This window comes from Myripristis murdjan, chromosome 5 (assembly GCF_902150065.1).
Source record: "Myripristis murdjan chromosome 5, fMyrMur1.1, whole genome shotgun sequence".
NCBI classification, from domain to species: Eukaryota; Metazoa; Chordata; class Actinopteri; order Holocentriformes; family Holocentridae; genus Myripristis; species Myripristis murdjan.
The window spans coordinates 24,690,981-24,711,568 of NC_043984.1; the positions used below are offsets into that span (position 1 = coordinate 24,690,981).

Genomic DNA, 20,588 nt, shown 5'->3' on the forward strand with positions numbered 1-20,588 from the left:
ATCTTCTCTTTTTACCTGGATGGCCCACCACGTACGAGCCACACTCTCTCCGTCTTTCCTTTCTTTTCTCTTTTCTGTCTCTCTCAGTGTGAGGGCTTGTGGGTGTGGAGGCCTGGCGAGCGGTCAGTGGAGGCCAGTGGGGGTATTTATGGTTTATTTCTGGCCACAGCAGCAAAAAGCCTGTTGATGCAGCAAGTCTGTCGTTCCCATTGTGTCCATCACACTGCCTCTCAATAGGCTTGCCCTCTGCCCCTGGCACACTGGCACCACTGCCCTGCTCTGCCCGTGCTGCCATCCTGCCCATAGCCCTACACTGGGCGCATACACAGGCTGCCAGCCAAGTAGGAATGCACAGAGATCAATCTCACTCAGCACTATTGGCCCCACTCAGCAATCTGCCTCTCCAGTGCATATCTTGTCCCTCTTTCTTTACTTTGTCTCTAGTGTCAAATTCCCTGCTTTCTTATGGTGCTATCTACCACTTCATATTTCGTTTCTATCTCTGGATGCTTCAGTCCTTCATGGCCCTTCAATATTTTTTCTTGCACACAGTAACAAAGATCTTCTTCAGTAGTCACAGTATTTCCACCATCATTGACCATGTCAAAATATGGACTAGGACAGAGATAAGACAAGTTGTTGGACATGAATGAAATCCTTGTGCTATATATTTATACAATATATATCTCCAAATGAACAGCTCTTGCATGCAATATGCATTTACCTATTTCACAAGAAAGACACAAAACCAATTGAATTGCATTTGGTAAAAAAAACAATTTTATATAATTCCCACAATTTCCTCTTATCATACAGATTTTGATTACAAATGATTACAGTACTGAAGATACTCATCCTGACAAAAGGCACATTGAAAAAAATTAATAAAGTGTGATACATTTGTCTGGGTTAGTGATTTTAAAATTTGCCTGAATTTGACTTTCCGGTCAACATACACCAAGGTGATAACACAGAGAGACAAAATTTCCCTTTACCCTGTTACTGCAGCTAGGTAGCTTTTAATTAACTGTTGTTGTTAAAGTGCTTCTACATGGGTTTACTTGAGAGAGTGGCAAAAAAGCACTTAGTACAATTTAAACTAAACATGCAATTCATTATTGTGGTTCAACAGATCAATATGTCTTTCTGTATTATTCTGTACAGTTATTTAACGTTTTCATGAGTGTGTGCATGTGAAACTAGTTAACCTGCTGTAGCATCATCAGTCCCTGTCCAGTATATGATGGACACTGAAACAAAACATAAGACAGTAACAAAGGATAGTCCATGGCTTTGTTCTAAATTGTACTGGAGCATTCCCACTCAACTCTGTATAACAGTAAATAAAACGAGCTTGGCCTCAACACATCAAAGTCTTGGCACATGAAAGGCACATAATCTCTGTGATTTATTCTGCAGAAAAAAATGATGATAAGTTTAAATTTAAAGGCAATGAAAAGGGCTTAATGGCCTGTTTGTTCACTCCTGTATGTCTTGGTGAAAGTTCATGATAAGGCACTTGAGGTGCAAAATGAAACAATCGCCTGACAAGATGTTTGTCTGCACCAGCAGCTGAGATGGACTGATTCTTGCAGACAGGCAACAGCACAGTGTCTCCTGAAAGACAACCAAAGCATTGTGTAAGTCAGAAAGACATCTTCACACATAAGAAAGCTACATTGAGCAATAATCTTATATCTTTTGTTGGCTGATGTTATTCAAGCCAAGACTACCATGAGTGAGTTAAGTCAGTCTTAGTTCATTCATTCTTATGGGTGGCCAGAGTGGCATTCAATCCACAAGGTAGTGGTGTTGTCACCACCCTCTTTCCAATGAGCAAAATGCAAATGAGCAAAATGCAATAGCAGAGGAAGAAAGAAAGTCCAGAGCCCAGAACCAACTAACGTCCTGTGGAAGACGGGGTCTGTATACACTTCTTAGCGACAAACTCTGTGTCTTAAAGAAAAATTCTGCAAGGCCAGAAGCTGTGATTGCAGCATAACGAAATGATGTCCCTCGACTTTATTAACTCACCTGTGTCTGACTAAGAATCATTGTTATGCAGACTCTGACGCTTCTTAGACTTCAGCTCTTTTAGCCACAAAGGAGAGGAAGCAGTCCTGAAAAACACACATGAATGCACTGTCAGAAGGACTGCTGCTCAATTTTGTTGTACCTTGTGCAATGACAATAAAGGAATCTTGAATCTTTATTCCTTGAGAATCTAAACGTTTTGTGAGGTGTACTGTCATGCTTGATTCTTACCCTCCATCTGAGCCACCCAGGGGGGGCAGCACTCGTGCAGCGCCTGCGAGGAGAGAGCCAGCACGAGGAGAGCGGGACAGCTGAGATGGGGATGGTGCTACTTCCTCACTTGGACCGTCCTTCTCCACTTCTGCTTCCTCTCTTCCTCCAGCTCCAGCTCCACCTGCCCTCTTTTTTAGCTGAGCCTTGGAAAGCAAGTAAACTGTAAACCTCCTCAAAGTCAATGTCATTTATTCATGTCATTTAATATATAACCTAGATTTATAAAACTCATTCTATTACATCTAAGCTCTCTCCTTGAATCCAAGCGCACCTACCACTAAGGCAGAAGGGCTCAACCCAGGAAACACAGGAACTCTCTGCGAGGAGGAAGGAGGAGAACAAACAACCTTCGGTCTGGGCTGTTCCTCCTCAGAGTCTGACTCCCTTTGCTTGGATGTCACTGCATTGCCATCTGGGAAAACACAGAGCTGATAGATCAGAAATATCATCCAAAAAATTAACATTGTCAGAATGTTTTTTTTTCATAAAAGTAGGGGTGTAACCATTTTGTACCAAAACTAAAAACCATGATTCTGCAAGTTCATGAACTTTATTTACGTGACATTTCTTGCTTGTTCATTATGTGTAAACGGGTGTGACTGATTGTGTCCTACTGAGCTCCACTGCAAGAAATTCCTATCAACTATCCTGAAAAGGCAATAAAGTTTTGAGTCCTTGAATCCTGTGCATATGCAGAGCCATGCATGTGCCTGCAAAAAAAAATCACAGTGAAATCACAGTGAACACATACCTGATCCAGATCCAGAGCAATAATAATGTTAGTTGTAGTAAGTAATTTTCCATGAGCTGCATATGCTATGCTATGTTGCACTTTTACACAATACTGGCAAAAGCACCACTCAAATTTTTTGTGTTGAGTTGTTGGTATATGTTTAAATGAAAAAGAAAGACCTTCAATTCTTAATCAGTTCAGTTTTTTCAAGCCAAACCATGATACAAACTGAACTGTGGCTTAAACTGAGGCACAAACCAGCACCACGTAAAGGATGAACTGTCACAGCCTTACCTGAAAAACAAGTGGGGAGGATGCATTTGTTTGTTTAACATATTAACATACCAGTTATTTACTTTTAATTAAAAGAAAAACTGAGCTTGCAAATACTAAGCTTCAGCACTCCATGGGGATGAGGTGGCATTAGAGCTGCTGCACTAACCTGTAGAGTCGCAGGTCCTCCAGTCAGGGGCTGGGCCCTCTGTCTGACTGAGCAGAGTCAAGCCAGGACGGGTCGACCGTGGTGGACGTGTTCGCTGACTTCGCTTCTTACCCAGCTCTGCTCTTGATCTCTGGGCCTGAGTGTCCAGGAGTGGAGTGGAGATCTGCACACACACACACACATACATACGCACACATAAGCCAGTAAGCAATGTAAACACACTACATTTATGCTTTCAAACAACAACAAAGAGACTGCAGCTGTAAGTGCAAAGTAAACACTGACTACATATGGTACATATTGCCACATGGGGGTGGGGGGTGGGGGGTAGAAATAAAAAGGCACCAACTTCAGGGAATGCAGGCAGCTCTGCCTCTGTGTGAGGAAGAGTGGCATCAACATCATCAGGAGAGACTTCGGGGGCCTGGTCAAGTATGGGCTCCAGACTGGAGAGGAAAAATCTATTTAGAATCAAGTTTGAATATTGACTGAAACAAGGCATTCTAAGGATAACGTGGGTATGCTTTTGACTTTTAGGCAGGATAAAATCATGGTCCAAATTCATTCACCAAGCTCATGTTGGGAGTTTCTGTATTGTACTTTATCAACCACAAGGGGGCACATGAAGCTAGACTCCTTAAAGCACTTGGGTGAGCCTGATGAACACTACCCCATGGCACATATTAGCGGCTGTAGCATCTAGTGTTTAAAGACACAGAAAGCTGTGTTTTGTTGTTATTGACTGCAAAGGGCCTCACCTCACAAGAGTTAAAAGTCAATTAAGTTTCAAAGTCATATGGCATGAACACTAAATTTCCAAAATGAAAAGCTATTTTGGTCACAGTGGGAAGAATAATTAGTATTGACTGCATTACATGCTTCATTTAAATTACTTAGCCATGCTAAAGCAAAACCTGGACGTCTAAACTGCACCCTCAGGCTACCTACTTTTAAACTTTAATTTCATGTGTGATAGATAGCCATGGGGCTTCTATAAGCAGGTGTACTCAGCGTGAATTATATTGTCCCTTTGAACTTGTCTAGTCCTGTCTGTTTCCATCAGTGCAGATGCAGGAAATGAAGCCACTTAAAGGTACAGAGATGACGTCAATCTGTAGTACTCAGCAAGCGGGGCTCATAAAGCACGGTAGTACAATCTGTCGCCTACCTGTCGGTTTCAGGAGGCGTCTGTTCACATTCTCCATTCTGCTGGTCTGGCTTACTGTCCGTCACAGCCTCGGAGTCCACATTTTTTTCCTCTGTAACATAACTCTTCACCTGCTCCTGGAAGAAAAAGAGAGAGAGAGAGTGAGACAGTGTGTGAGAGACAGTGTGTGTGTGTGTGTGTGTGTGTGTGTGAGAGAGAGAGAGAGAGAGAGAGAGAGAGAGAGAGAGAGAGAGAGAGAGAGAGCTTAGTATCGACCAAAGTGATTCATTTGAGGAGCTAGTGCAATATCTCCTGATAAACTAGACTGTGTGGCTATACTTTGTGTGTCTACCACATGATATATCCCATCATATGAAATTATACTGATGTTCCCCTATGTTCTGTGGATTGACGTGTCCATCCAAACAGTGTGGAGCTGAGGAGGAGAGAGAATGGACTGTGTGCTGAGCCAAGATCACTAACTACAGAGAGAGAGAACCAACAACCAGCCAAGCATGCATCTTTTAATGAGCCGGTCACAGAGGGTAGGCTGTCCTCAGTAAACACCATGAGCATGCACATGTGCACTCTCTCTCTCTCTCTCTCTCTCTCTCTCACACACTCGCTCTCTCACTAACATGCACACACTCAAAACAGACAGACAGCATGCAGCATATATGCCTCTATACATGCACATGCAATCACACCCATAAGTAGTAATACACGGAGGCACAAACACACACACTAACCCACACACACACACACTGACAAACACACCACATAACAACCGCAACTACTGTACACACATCCACAAACACATTCCTTTAAGCTCACTTCACATTTTATCAAGGGGCACATCCCAGTGTAATGTTGTTTGTTATGGGTAACCTGGATACAACACAACTCATGAGTACACACCACTGGCCTTACGATTTCATACACATCTACTTTATAAATCCATTTATTGCTTAGGGCGGACCGAGCAACTGGAGAGCTTCATTTGCACAATGCCTCTTATCTGGCAACATCACCGTGTGAATGAATGGGCCACTGAGAGCAGATTTTCCTATAACCTCAAACAGAATGGGTGTATACATATAAAGAGGAAAATAGTCTGTCTACAAGACTCCATAAAACAAACACAACTGGTGTCCAGGGGTGAAAGCATGCCAACATGCATCTGTGCTGCCTTTATTCCTGCTACAATTTAATTGGCATATTGTAACAACAAGTCATGTCTCTCAAACACCTTGAGACATTGAGACTGTTCCAACAGCCATCTGGCCAATAAAAAGACAAAAATACATGCATTTTCTAAATAATTCCTTCTAAATACAAGAAGGCCACAGTGCAGCAAGAACGTCCTAGAATGCAACAAGCATGCAATAATGAATGCATCTTGTACGGCTATGAATTTCTCAGTTTTGACACTGTGAAAAGATGACTATTGCATTGTAAATGAAGGATCCACCCTTTCCAATTCTCTCTTTCAGCTGTGTAAAAAAAACATTCTCAGTCCACATGCAGAGGTAGAGGCGCAGTCTCTCACATTTCAAGGTAAAGAAATAAACAAGCTCACTTGTTTTGGAACGGAAACCGTCTATATTAATATACATACACAGAGACAGAATCAGAGATACACACCAATTACAGAGACCCAGGCAGGGTTTCTATTCTGACAGACAGCCTATGCCTGAAGTTTCTTCAAACATTCAAACAGCAAAAAGAGAACTGCTCTAGTAGTGCAGTCAATTCATAATTTTGTATTTATAATAAAAGTAATTACTGCAAAGTAATTAATTAATAATTAGCAGGGGGGAGTAGTTAAATCTTCACCATAACAAAACTACCCTTTCAAACTGCAGTAACACAACATCGCGTGTGTCTGTGTATGTATTTACTCACGTGTACAGTATGTGCTCTGCTCGAGGGGTGGAGGATGAGCAAGTCAAGACAAGGCAGGACTTTTCATTGCTCTCCCACATTACATTTTTGGTGAATGGAATGTTTGCCAGGCCTTATTTACAGTGCAAGAGCATAAAATCTATAGATGCTGCACAAAAGTCTTTATGAGTTCAGGACAATGACTGGAGTCTGTCAACAAAGTATCACCTCTAATGACTGCGAGTGAGGGATCATCAATTTAAGAGTGGAAAAACCCTGCAGGCTCTTTCCATTTTCTGCTTTTTGCATCTGCAAACAAATACGCATTCACATTGTCCATGTATAGCATGCAAACACACACTCAGCTACAATTCCATGAACCTTATCTAATTTTGTCAAACTGTGCTGTCACCCTTTTTCTAGTCTCTGACACACAGCAGACAGAGGGAAACGACATGCATGCACATTGATAAAGCACTACATGACAACAGCTCTGTCAGTTATGTTAATCTTGAAGCACACACTCCATATTTAGATTTGCATGGCAGTGCGTAGACATATACTGCTAAGGCATAAACACACAAGACACTTAAATAAAACCATGAGCTCTGGGTCTTGCTACCATGAAGGCATACCTTCAAAATAAGTTGAGTTTATCATTGAGCTCATTGGCTGTATTAATAAATGTAATGTACACTGAATATACAAATGATTAGAGACACTTAAGTTGGTCTTGGTAAAAGACATTATCCTTCATATCAGTTTCCTTAATTAAATACCAAGCATAAAGTAAGAGATGTAGATGAACAGAGACAGATGAGTTGGAGAAGGATTTTAAAGCTTTGAGACAACAGAGATATGGATTGTGCAATAAGATGTCCCTAATATTTTTTACATTCAGTGTAAGTTTTTTTCTAGGACAATTCCATTCCACAAAAAAATCCTAAGAACTCATTGATTTTGTTTGGTTACTTCATCAGATCTTACAGAGTTGGGTTCAGTGGGTCTCCTCTGCAGAGTCTGACGACTTCGAATGGAGAAGTTACGCAGGGACCTTCTGCTGCGTCTGGCAAAGGTCTGGAGTGGTGACAAAACCCTCTGGAACCTTCCATCTCCATCTCCACCTGCTCCTTCTTCTTCTTCTTCTTTTTCCTCCTCTTCCTCCTCCTGCTTGTCTTCTGCGGTGCCCCAGAAAAGCTCCAGAGCCCCTTGCAGCGAGCGTCGTACGCTGCCCACCCAGCCCCCAACCTGGAGCTGGGCGGCTGACAGTTTCCCTCCCAAGTACTGCATTGTAGGTAAACTCACGCAGCTGGTCGCTCTGGCACTAGGGTCACCATGGAAACTGGGTCACCGGGACACTCAAGCTGAGCCTTGTTGGAGATTATGCGTTTTTGGTGGAGGGCTGGAAAGCTGTGTCTCTGATCTAGACTTTAGTTGTCATTTTCAGGAAGTAGAAAATACAGACATGTAGAACTATAGATATCCAAAATTGTCCTCTTCCAGAAAGCAGACTTCTGGCTGTCTATTCTGAGTTCATACAAAAAAAAGCTGAAGTCCACTTTCCATTTAGGTGGGATCCATCCTCTCTCTCCATATTTTAAAGGTTCAGGTTACACAAACTTCCTGGAACAGCCTCGTCTATTGTCACTGTCAGTAAAGAAGTCTGACCAGCCATGTGTTTGCACGGTTACAACACTCCTTCTGTTTCACCGCAGCACTCATTATGATGGACCTCACTTCTTAAACTGCAGCATGCCGAACACCCATTACTCCAATATTACATTATCATGCATGTAAGTCACACTGAGCAAACTCTCAGTCAAGAGCCAAATGTAGTTCTTCCTTTTTCCTCAACTTTGGAAGTAGCAAAAAGTGAAAGTGGCTTTCAGTCTTGCACAAAATCATTTCAATGTTTACCTCTGTTCTTGAGTTCTCTCTTTCTGCTCCGACATGTCCTGCCACTGTCACGTCGGTACACTTGTAAACCTGTGTCCCAGCTCACATCGCATATCCGTTTTCAAATCAGAAAAAAAGCAGCGTGGGAAATATCTGCCACTCCAAGCATCCGAAGCCAGGTACAGAGAGCTAGATCACCCCTTTCTCTCCGCTAGACCTGTGAGACTTCAGAGAACATCAAACAAAGCTTAGGTCTGTGCTCAGAGTTGGAAAATCCCGAGGGAAGGAAGCTAAGGCAGGTTGGGCCAAGGTGCTCTCTGTACCTCCCTCCTCTGCTCTGTCCCTGTAGCTAAATGCAGGTAACTGAATGAACGAAGAGACTGCCTTCCTTTTGCTTTTGTGAAAAGAGAGAAAGAAGGAGATCGTGGGAACGTTCCTCGGAAAGCGAGAAATTTTGAAATGTCAGAGAGTGCAAGCTGAACGAGAGAGCAAATAGAGGACATGTGAACTTCCGTGAGATCATGCGTGAACTAGCCCACCCTGTTCTGTGGGTCTATGTGTGTGAGAGAGGACGAGGGGGGTGAGGGGTTCTCTCAAAAAATGGGTGGAGAGACTAAGGGGAGGAACAGAAAGAGTGAGTGAAGTGAGAAACAAGAAAGAGGGCTGCAAATAGGAGTACCATGTATGGCAATTCTGATATGCTAGATCTAATTGAGGACATGAGATGACCACATAGCACCTACTCACTATGAGACCCATCTATCTGTCTGCATGTCGCTCTTGTAGTCACTCACCCAGCCTGAATGAGGGCGGATGGTCTGGTGCACAGGCTGTGTTTACACCGTAAACACCTCACTCGTTGTTCTTGGCCAAACTGAATAGCTTTTCCCTGTCTGATTCCACCCTCCGCACAATAATTTTTTTTCAGCATAAAAAACAATATTAGTTTAGTTGTTATCTATTAAACAACATCTGTGTTTGATAGCAGCCATACTTTAATACTTTTACATTATATAGAGTAAACATGTTGGATTCTGTGATGCAGACAGGGAGGAGTAATGGGATTATTTAGAGCAGCAGCGCCACTCAGTGGTCAAAACAGGGCCGTGCTCACCATGCCATGACTAACTGAGAAAACAATACCACTGGCCTAATGGCATTTTAGTGGGTATGTACAATGTACCCCTATGGTGGCTAACTGGTCATGCAGGCTTGAGCAAGCAACAGTTTGTTTGCATTAGTAAGCCGACACACACACACACACACACACACACACACACACACACACACACCAAGCTCCCAAAGAGTCGTAACTGATTCTACAAAACTTCTACATGCCACAGCAGGAACTAATGATCCGTATTTGTCCCAACTGGACCGGCTCTCTCACATCTAAAGGAAGTCTGGTGCTTTCACTAAGTGAAACCATGAACCACCGCTCGGTTAACTCCGAACTGTTTGTGGTTGCTGTATCTGTCTCGCAGGAAGTCTCACTTTACATGTTATTGTTGGAGCCATAATATTCTGTTGCTGGATTTGAATACACCTCTGTTGTTCAATGTGTATTATTTGTGTAGTATTGCCATGTCACTGCTGCTCTTTGCAGTGCAATAAAATGTCCTCATTATACTGTCCCTTCAAACAAAATATCCTTTGTTCACCTTTTCAGGCAATCATATATATGTCCATCTATTCAAATTGTGATTGATTTATGTTGCTTTTTTAGACTTGGGTGTGTACTTATGTACTATGAATGGAAATAGCTAAGTAACATAAGGCTATTTCGTAACTACATTTTTTATTGAAATTTAATTCACCAAGCTCAGTTTTATCTTTAGTTAGTCACAAAATTCTCTCACACTATTGAGTATCAACTGATGAGGTAAGCATTGTTGATTAGCATGGCTATGGCACCATCACCTGAATAAAGTCAAAAGACTCACCCAGAGCCGCTGGAGATAACCGAGCCAAGATGGCCACATGAAATAATCCATCCCTGCTTCACTTGCACATGTCCTGTCTTCCTCTCTCGCACTTTTTCTTTTGCTGTTAAATCAAAATGTTTTCGCTATGCGCAAGTCACAGTGGCATGAAAAGAGGAGAAACAAACTGTGGTTGACATGTAAAGGAAGTCAAATCCTCACTTCCTTTTTAGTTTTCTGATTCTCTCTCTCTCTCTCTCTCTCTCTCTCTCTCTCTCTCTCGCTCTCTGTTTCTCCCATGTGATGTCATGTAGAGTTACAGTTAACCTGTGGGACTCAAGAACACAACTAGGAACTGAAAGTCAACTAAACTGACCGAAAATCAGAAACATGCACACTTTTCCACTAGCTGGTCAAACACAACCATGCACACACATGCATGTACACACACACACAAACACACACACACAAACTGAATTGAATGCCACACTACACTCCAGGGTCTAAAATTATTTCCTTCCTTAAATAGGGAGGCAGTTCATCCTGCTTTGTGCAAAAGATTTGTCTGTATTATCTCTATATGAATGACTAATAAAGGAAGTAATAAATATACACCACAAACTTCTTGTTTTCCCTGATGTATGATCATCATCAAACATGACTGATTTGAGAGCACACCAAGGCCCAAACGCCCATCTGCATTGAGAGGTACAAGTCCCCCCCAATTTTCACACACTACAAAAATGTCCCCCCCAAAAATATTGCTGGAATATATTAGCAATTCAATGTTCAGGAATTCCCAAAATGTCTGTTTTGGCCCTGGAGCACACACTGGACACCTGCAGGCACTCTCTCTAGTTTTGTTTCCAGTTTTTTAATCGGCACACCTCTTAAGCTAACACCAATCTTTCTCAAACACTCTTTACTCTGATAAAAATTTTTGTTGTAAGAAACAAGCTCTTGCTGCCAGTGAGGGCAGATAACAATGGCACATGGTGCATAGATGTGGATTTCAGGGCATACTTGTTTCATTACTCAAAGTCACACCTACATGCACACACATACGGGTGCATGTGCCCCACACACACACACACACACACACACACAGAGTTCTTCAGCTGTGTTGTCATCAGGCTGCAGCAAGTATAACAAGTCTGAGGTATTTCTTCATGGTGCTACAGAACTGGCAATGTGTTGGTGCAGGTGAGGTGTGTAGCTGCCAGGCTGAACTGATTCAGTGTTAAATAACCACATACATGTACACTCCTGTCTCCTGTCTATCTCTGTCCCAACCTCACCCGCCTTTGGTGAGATTGTACCACACAACCTTGTACCCTGCTGTTATTTAATAGGCATGTGATCATCTACTAGATTTATGTTCAGGTTTCAAACACCGCCAAGGCATGCAGTGTAGCGAGTATGCATACAGTTCAAATGCCTTGCAGTCAAACACAATGGTACAGAGCAGACTAGGGATGCGACAAGGTCAAAATTCTGGCTCTTGATACCAATACTAGTGAGATTCCACCATTCTTGACAACTGGTTTGATACCACGGAAAAACAAAGAAAAAAAAACAAACATAAATCCTATTCATGCCTGTGTTAAAAACTCTGTATGAACACTAAGAAGTGAGCAGAAACTTAATGTTTTTGAAATATTTAAACATATCGATCACATTCGAATTCTGAACAGAGTTACATGTGCACCAGTGGCTTGTAGCCTTCAAGCAGAAAACTAAGCATCCCAACAAGATGCTAATTGCAGATTAGAGGGCCTGTATGAAATCTCCTGCTGTAACTCATTTTGATTTACAGTCTGGTAAGCACATCTGTAACTGTAAAAGTTTAAAGTATTTAATCTTACAGGCGAAGGCTACATTAGAATAAAAGCACTGAGCTACAAAGTGAGGTATCAAGTTGTGTCGATACTGCTGATACTAAAAACACTGGTAATGTTATTGTTTTTTTGTATCTATTCCTGTGACATCCCTAGGATAGATAATGTATTTACCTCCTGCTTGCCATCTTCTTCCCCTTCATTCTCCTCCTCCTTCTCCTCCTCTTCCTCTCTCTCCGCCTCCTTTTCTTCCACCTCCTCTGAGTTTTCCTCTGCCTCTACTTGGATCTCCTGCGCTGGGACGGGTTCTGGCTCTGGGCAATCTGGTTTCCCCTCCCCCTGCTGTGGATCTGATACACCGCGCTGAGGCGGGCTGTCTTCCACGGGCACAAGCTCCTCCACATCTGCATCCACTGAGGAAGCCGCCGCATCAGTCTGGCCAGGGTCAGTGCTGGCCTTGGACTGCAAGCCCCATCTCCGAGGTTTGACCGAAAAATCGTCATAAACCACCTCAATCAGGGGCTTTGGGACGGAAAAGTCATCGTAAACAACGTCGTTCAGCTCTTTGCTCTGTGCAGGCTCGTAGCTTTGAGTTGGAGTTGAAGGGGATTCTGGCGTGAGAGACGTGTCCTCTGAATCAAAGCTGATTAAATTTGGTTCGGCTTCATGCGCCGCGCTCTCTCTATCCCTGTCTTCCTCCTTGGGCAAGTTACTCAACCTCACTTCTTCCAATTTTCGCTCCTCTTCCTCCATTCTCAGCTTTTCTTTCAACTCCTCCTCTCTTTTCCGTTCTCTCTCCCTTTCCTCCTCTTCTTTCCGTCTCGCTTCCAATCTCAACTTTTCCTCTATTTCTGCTGTTCGCTTTCTTTCCAGCTCCTCTTGCCTCTGTCTTTCTCTCTCCTGCTCTTTCACTCTTTCCTCCTCTAGCTGTCTCTTCCTTTCCTCTTCCATCTGTTTCTCCCTCTCCTCCTCTCTCTGTCTCTCCATTTCCCTTTGCCTGAGTCTCTCTCTCTCTAGCTCTTCTTCTCTTTCTTGCAGCATTTTTCTCTCCAGCTCCCTCCTTTCTCTCTCCTGCTCCTCTCTCTGTCTTTCTGCATCTTTTTGTTGCTCCCTCTCTATTTCCTTGGCTTTGGCCTCCTCCCTCAGTCTTGTTCTCTCCCTCTCTTCTTCTCTAAGTCTCTCCTCCTCCTCCAGTCTCTTCTTCTCCGCCTCCTCCTCTCTCAGTCTCTCCTCCTGTCTGAGTCTCTCCTCTATCTGCTTTGCTCTTTCTCTTTCCTCTTCTCTCTGTTTCTGCCACATCAACTCCATTTGCCTTTCCCTCTCCCTCTCCTCCTCTCTCAACCTTTCCCTGACCCTCTCCTCCTCCTGCAACCTCTGTCTTTCAAATTCCTCCTCTCTCCGTCTCTCCTCTTCTCTCTGCCTTTCCTTTTCCATTTCCTCCTCTAGCTGTTTCTCCTCCAATCTCTTCCTTTCCTCTTCCAGAATCCGTAATCTTTCCTCCTCTTTGAGCCTTTCTCTTTCTCTCTCTTCATTCTGTCTTTCTCTCTCCCTCTCCTCCTCCCGCAATCTTTCCTTTTCCCTCTCCTCCTCCATTCTCAGCCTTTCTTTCTCCCTCTCCTCTTGCCTAAGTCGTTCCTCCGCCTGCCTTGCCCTTTCTCTTTCCTCTTCTCTCTGTCTCTGCCACATTAACTCCATTTTTCTTTCTCTCTGCCTCTCTTCTTCTCTCAACCTTTCTCTTTCCCTCTCCTCCTCCTTTATCCTTTCTCTTTGCCATTCCTCCTCTGCTCTCTTTCTCTCCTCCTCTTTAAGCCTCTCTTTTTCCATTTCCTCCTCTCTTAGTTTCTCCTCTGCTTTCTTTCTCTCTTCCTCCTCTTTTCTCTGTTTCTCCTCTTCCCTCAATTGTTCCTCCATCTGCTTCGTTCTTTCTCTCTCTCTCTCTTCTTCTTGCCTCCGCTCCTCTAGCAGTCTTGCCTGCTCATTCTCCTCAACTCTCTTTCGATCCTCCACTTCCAGATTTTCCTCTTTTCCCTGGGTTTTGGTCTCACCATCCTCCCTCTGCAGAAGTCCTGCTCTTTTATAGACTGGAAATGGAACAGGGGCTTCGTCCTCAGCTTTATCCCCTGAATCCTCCTCTTCGTCTGAGCTGGACTCCGGCTCTGACCCCAGGATCTCCGGAGGCCCACCATCATCTCTCTCCACCACTCCAAAGCGAACAGAGCGACGCAGGGCACTGTTCCTCTTTGGAGCGAGGGAAATGCTTTCACTCACGGCAGGTATGTTGTCAGTGATAGGCTCTTCTGCACGCAGGCTGGTGTCAGGAAGTCGATCACCACCGTCAGTCGATTTGTTCAGCTCATGCTCTCCCGGCGCCTTTGTTGAGCGCTCTTCAGAAGGAGCATCTTTAGATGTTTCCAGTGGTGTCTCTGTTGATTGCTCAGGCAACGAGACCTTTGGAGGCTGATCTGCAGACTGTGTGGATGGTCTCTCTGTCACAGGTAGTTCAACAGGTGGCTTTGTGGGTTTACTCTGCACTGTGGGCGGATCTGCTGGAGCAGCTGCTGAGTCAAGGCTGTGGGGCAGGTAAAATTCACACTAGTTCAACATGGAAAAATGGCCGTTTGAATAAACTTTGTCTTTCAAAAATTGTCAAAGATCAGTGCTAGACAATCATAACAGGTGTCCTTTATTATATCCCAGAAACAACAGTGTTGGGGATATTATGAATTCACCCTGACTTTGACCCCCTAAAGGAAGAATCCTACTGATTATGGCGACAACATGACGTTTCCCTTAGCACTATCAGCAGGCCAAATGTTCAATTTGTAAACATGATTACTCTAATAGTTTTCATTTTAATTTCTTAAAAATGTCCAGCACACATTCATGACCCTTAGCCGAAGAACCCCACTGATTTTTGTGACCCCATTACCTTTCCTCTAGCACCATTATCAGGCGAAACTTTTAAGTAATTTTGGAAATATACCCTGCTGTTATTCACCAACAGCACATGACTAATTTAAAAATAATCTTTCTTTCTGCCTTGTCCTTGCAAGATAGCACTATTTCCATTTCAAGACACTAAATAAGACCATAGATTAAAGTATGCATTATCCACTCCAGTGTTTGCGGACCAGTCAGGTACAAAAATCTGTTAGACAATGCCCCTGCAGACTGCTTGATGGTTTCTAGATGAAAGGGATCTCAGAGAGGACTCACCTCTTAGTAGGGCCTCGCGGTTGAGGCTTTGGCTTCTTCTCCGTCCCTGCAGTCTCAGTACTTGCTTCCACTGCCCAGTTTTTGATTCGATCTTTAACACCTCCTGTGCTACTAGTCTGGGTGAAAATCTCTGGCTCCTCCTTCTTTGGAGCAACGACTGGCCTTGATGATGAATCAAGAAGAAGACTGATTCTGCGTTGTATAGTGCTTCCCCCAGTCCGGTCCTCCTTGAGCTCATCTTCATCCCTCTCTCTGTTTACTGGGTCTGAAGCTGTCAGTTTCTGCTCTGGTTTCTGAGTCACTGGCTTGTTTCCGTCGTCTTTGGTACTAGTTGTAGAGGTGGTCGCAGGTTGGGAGGACAAAGGCGGACAGCCTGATGCAAACTTCGAGGTGAGTTCTGTAGACAGACGCTTCCTGGTTGCCCCCCATCGATACGATGTATTGTCTGATGGGCTGGCTGTGGAGGAAATGTTTCTCCCTGAGTTTTGAGGCTTTGGTAAAACAGGGGGAGCTGTGACTGAAGTCTTAGTTTCACCTCCCTTCTCCCCTTCTTCTTTCTGTTCTGAAGGAGTTAAAATATCCGCGGATGCTTTGTGGTTCCTTTGGGTGACAGCTGGTGTCTGGACTGGCTCTGGTTTGGTTGCATCTGGGACGGTAGGATGATCTGGTTGATCGTTCTTAAGGGCAGCAGGTCGTGATGCTAGACTGGAATTAGCTGGAGAATCCCTAGGATCAGGAGTCTGCTTTTCATCTAGATTTATTTTATCTTCTTTGGCTGGCTTTGGTTGGGCTTTGGTGTGAATGTTTACAGAGTTGAGCTTGGAATCCTGGGTGGTGTTTTGTTTAGGGGGCTGCGTGGCAAGAGCGACTTTGGGGACACCCGTGGCCTCAAGTTTGCCGTTTGGCTGTGATGTTGACTTCGATGATGTTGCTGGTGTGGGAGCAGTCTTTGGAGCATGGATTGAGCGGATGGTGGTGTTCTTCTGCAGAGAGAATGGCTTTGGAGTGATCCGTGGTTTGGGACCCAGTTGTGGCTTGGTTCCTGGGGAGCTGGTGGGGTCTCCAGGCTGAAGACCCTCACTGGAGCTCCCCTCTACATGAGAAGCCATTTCCTTTACTGAGTCACAGAGACTGGAGACGAAAGGAGAGGAGAGGAGAGGAGAGGAGAGGAGAGGAGAGGGATTACTTTGAATTATATTTACACAATGTTTTTTTAGGACAAGTCAGTTACTCTAGTTGCAGAAAAGCTGCATTATCACTCTGAAGCAGAGAGAAAGCCAGTTGGTCAAGTTGTTCCAAAGAAGATGAGTCTGGTTAGTCTAGATTTTTGAAAACACACTGGCACTGGAGGGAAAAGTGACACCCATCTATCATACCTAACAAAAACAAGAAACACAGAAAAGTCTTCCTGGTAGCGTTATATGGGACAGCAGCTAAAAATCTTTGTTGCATCAAGAAGCCTGGAGGTTTGTTTTCTTCCTCAGTTTAATGAGCTTTTTAATAAAACTAACAGAGTCTGATGTGTTGAGAATTAATGCTAATTATGCCGCTTTTGATACTACTATAGGCTGACATTCACAGATGTGTGTGGGAGGGTGGAGCTGGATTTCAGCCCATAAAAAATATATTAACTTAAATGCAAGGCGGACAATGGAAATAAAATTCTAAGTTTAAGAATTTTGCTTCATTAATTTGCCTGTGAAATAGGATGTGCCACAGTGTTTTGCCATTTCTCAGGCCCGTTTGATATTTTGAAAGATGAAACAATGCAGTTTGGCAATCGAAAGACAGGAATCAACAGGGGCAAGTCGGAGACATGTTGGTCGAGAGCAAAGCAGGCCTGGTGATTCAAAAGTTTGCAACATCGTCTGCACGCTAAGTGCACAATTTCATCAAACCTTCAAAGGAAGCGAGCCTCCTGTAATTTATACAAAAAATATTACATTTCTCACGCTATCTATAGCGACAGTCATGTGAGCATTTTGGTCAACATTAACTGTCTTTTGCTATAGTAAAGCTAAATATAGGCTACCTCCTACTTTCAGCTGGTAAAAGAGGTGCAGCGTTATAGTTACACACCCTGCATGAAAAAGACACAGTGACGCATCCAAATCTTTTAGAAAAAAAAAAAAGAAAAGAAAAAGTACAACGGGTATTGTATATTGCATGTGTCATCTGGTTGTTCCTGTAAGAGTTGTGCACAAACTGGTCATTCAACACAGCTCAGTGAGGTGCAGCACTGAATAAGACAGCTGCCTGAAGGCTTATACGGTGTCATTCTCTTAATAAACATCCACAACTGGTTTATACAATTTGTGCTACAATCAGTGTGCACCTAAACTATTTGTGCATGCCCTGTTTCTTGGGACTGCGCTGCGTAAACACACACAATGAAAAATATCTTAGACTTGTTATGAAGGCACAGCTTGAACTTGATGTTTGTGTGTGTGTGTGTGTGTGTGTGTGTGTGTGTGTGTGTGTGTGTGTGTAAGGGAGAGAGGAGAGCAGAGGTTTCTGTGATCAGTAGTAGTGTATGAAGATCTGAGTGTACTCCTGACGCTATATGATATCACTCTGTTCAGTTTAATGATAACAAAATGTGCCTTGTCTTGTCTATTGCAGCTCCTCCTTCCTTTTCCTCTGCAGAAGAAAAAGCAAGTAAAAGTAAAGAGATAAGGCTAGAGTTTCTTCCTAGCTGGTGGATGACTCTTCCTGTTGCTTATTTACAGCAAGTCAGCTGTGGTCCTGGTTTGAACGTCCTTTAGTCTCCTTATCTCTGTTTGCCTTCAGCGCCTGTTAACCTGCCAAGGCTACACCTGTGCCTTTCCTTTTGATGCCACTCGCATTTTGTGTGAATTTCATGACTGACGCTGTGCAAAACACACCTGAGTCATTTATTCTGGGATCGCATCAGCTTTCTGGCGGCCCATCACTGAGATGTAATAATTCTCCTTCTCATTTTAAACGCCGTAATTCCCACTACAGTAGCCAGCGCACGTTTCATTAAGGCTTGTTAATAGGTTACTCATAAATACGTCAACAATGAACTCCCTGTCGTTGAACTAGTAGAGTCCACTCAGTCTGAGGAAAGGGAGTAAACAGCGCCAAATTTCCAGTATGAATTAAGAGAAATGTAATAACACAGTTGATTTAATATATTAATCTAATGGAGGAAATGATGCGCCTTTGGTAAGGGTATTTGTTTGCTTCTTGTGAACACAATTGCCAGAATTTGATCTTTTCTACCCAACATATTTAGGAGCAAGTAAAAGAGTGTAGCCTATTTACCGATGGTCATGAGGTTTTTGCGCATGTTCGTAAAAAAAATATCGATCTAGCCACCAGCTGATAGACAAATTATTCAGCTATAAAGTATAAAGTGTCTACCTTTTGTCTTCAAGCAGTCATCCAGGTGGGGCTGTGTGGTGAGAGGGAAGAGGTTGCAAAAGAATAAAGTTCTTCCCTTTTTTCCGCAATCGGCTCGCTTCTGAGGCTGTTGTCAGTGGTTTTCCAAGTCAGTCACTGTGAAGACGTCAGACACAGACACTGTGAAGTCCCTCCGACACTCCCTCCCTCCCTCCAGCCCAGCCAAGCCATGCTGCTCAGCTGCGTCAAGCCGCACACAGCTAGACACAAGTAGGGAGGACGTCAGGGATGTGCCCTTCAAAATAAAACACTTATGAACGCTGGAACAAATAATTAGAAATGTGTGCAAGTACAATTTAAATCTAGAAATAATTAGAGCATTGATTTTTGCAACAGTAATAGGTCTGATACAAACAAGCCCATTGTTAATTGGTAATTGTCATTGTGTGCCCTGGGATTGGAGCTCTGGGGAAATTTGCACATTGCTCTCTGGCACAAAAAAAAGAAAGAGAACACATTGTTACCCACTATCTCCACCAGCTTTTTTATTTACTGCTATTACACCAAGACGCTATTAAAATCATAATTAACTGGACCTTGATTTGTTTAACTTTAAACTGCAAAGCTGTATATAGAAAACCGAGAAACCATATACTCAATTAAAATACTCAATATAATCATTATGCTTATACTTTGCACTGAAACTATAGCTGGATTAACATACTGCACATTTGTCATTTTCCTCAGTGAACGTTCAATGAGCAGAGTCAATAAAAGCTACGATCGGAAGTGGTATGTTTGATTCGGGCTAACTTGACACTGGAGAGATGCTCAGTAGACTGGACAAACAGGTTCCGACTCAGGGAGAGTGAAAGGAAACTGGATTCAACTCTCATGGCTTTATGGAGAACGCTGATTGAGGTCGCCTGTTTCTTCCCAGCCGGATCTTAACACGGATGTGCCAGTTTTCTGACATGGTCTGGTCTGGTCCGGTGTGTGTGCTACTCTGTGCGCGCAACATCAATTTCGTCCTGGGACAGGGACCCACCCCCCATGTTGCTCTCTTCCTACTTCTCCCCCCTTTAGATTTGTTGAGGCGGCTGTTCTTGATGCGAGGATCTAAGGGCAGGGGATATCGTGTTGCTGTAAACCCCTTGAGGCAAATTTGTAATGTGTGATATTGGTCTGCATACAATTAAAACTGACTTGGCTTGACTGATAACCGTAATTTGCACATCCCCTGTTTGCAGCAGTCGTGAATTGCCGTTGGCTGAGCATTGTTTAGAAGCGAAACCACCACTCATGTGCAAAGAGCTTCATGCAGAGACTTACTCCTGCAGACATGCAAAACGTACAAGGTTATAATGGAAAAAAGTGTAATGTCCTCCTGCAGGCAATGAATGAATGATTTGCAGCCTACTATACGCCGATAAACTGCATGTTACATTTTCCACTACAGTAAAAAGTCAAAATAAAATAACCTATTGTTATTGACAACAAAGTTTCAATAGCTTGAAATGTACCAACCCAAGCGCCTGCAGAATGAATTGACTGACTACACTGTCCTTGTCCATGGCTCTGAAACAGCAGCAACAACAACAAAAACAAGCGATAATCTCTGCGGCAAAGCTAGTGGTGGCTGCCATGCTAGCAGGTGAATTCTAGCAGGTGTTTTTTTTTTTTATTATTATTATTATTATTTATTTAAATTTTATTTATTTATTTATTAGTGTTTGTGGAAACCAGAAGGCACAGGCCTAGTAATTTCTTCTGCAGCCGTAGTGACTGGCATTCACCAGAGAATGTGGTGCGTGTAATTCTTTTTCTTTTAGCCTGT

At 43.3% G+C, this 20,588-nt stretch overlaps 1 protein-coding gene across 2 annotated transcripts; it reads right to left on the reverse strand.

Moving 5' to 3' along the window:
• Nucleotides 1-757: 757 nt before the first annotated feature.
• On the reverse strand, nt 758-18,891 carry LOC115358917 (trichohyalin-like). Of its 2 annotated transcripts, XM_030051061.1 has the most exons (10): nt 18,773-18,891; nt 15,386-16,516; nt 12,344-14,738; nt 4,651-4,766; nt 3,832-3,928; nt 3,483-3,645; nt 2,583-2,719; nt 2,266-2,450; nt 2,035-2,120; nt 758-1,617 (listed from the first exon to the last, which is right to left on the reverse strand). In XM_030051061.1, the coding sequence occupies exons 2-9, from the start codon at nt 16,492-16,494 to the stop codon at nt 2,045-2,047; spliced, it is 4,278 nt and encodes a 1,425-aa protein (XP_029906921.1). In that variant the 5' UTR covers nt 16,495-16,516; nt 18,773-18,891; the 3' UTR covers nt 758-1,617; nt 2,035-2,044. The 2 variants fall into 2 exon arrangements, with proteins under 2 accessions (XP_029906921.1, XP_029906922.1); XM_030051062.1 differs by lacking the exons at nt 758-1,617; nt 2,035-2,120 and having other exon boundaries at nt 2,413-2,467.
• Nucleotides 18,892-20,588: the final 1,697 nt, after the last annotated feature.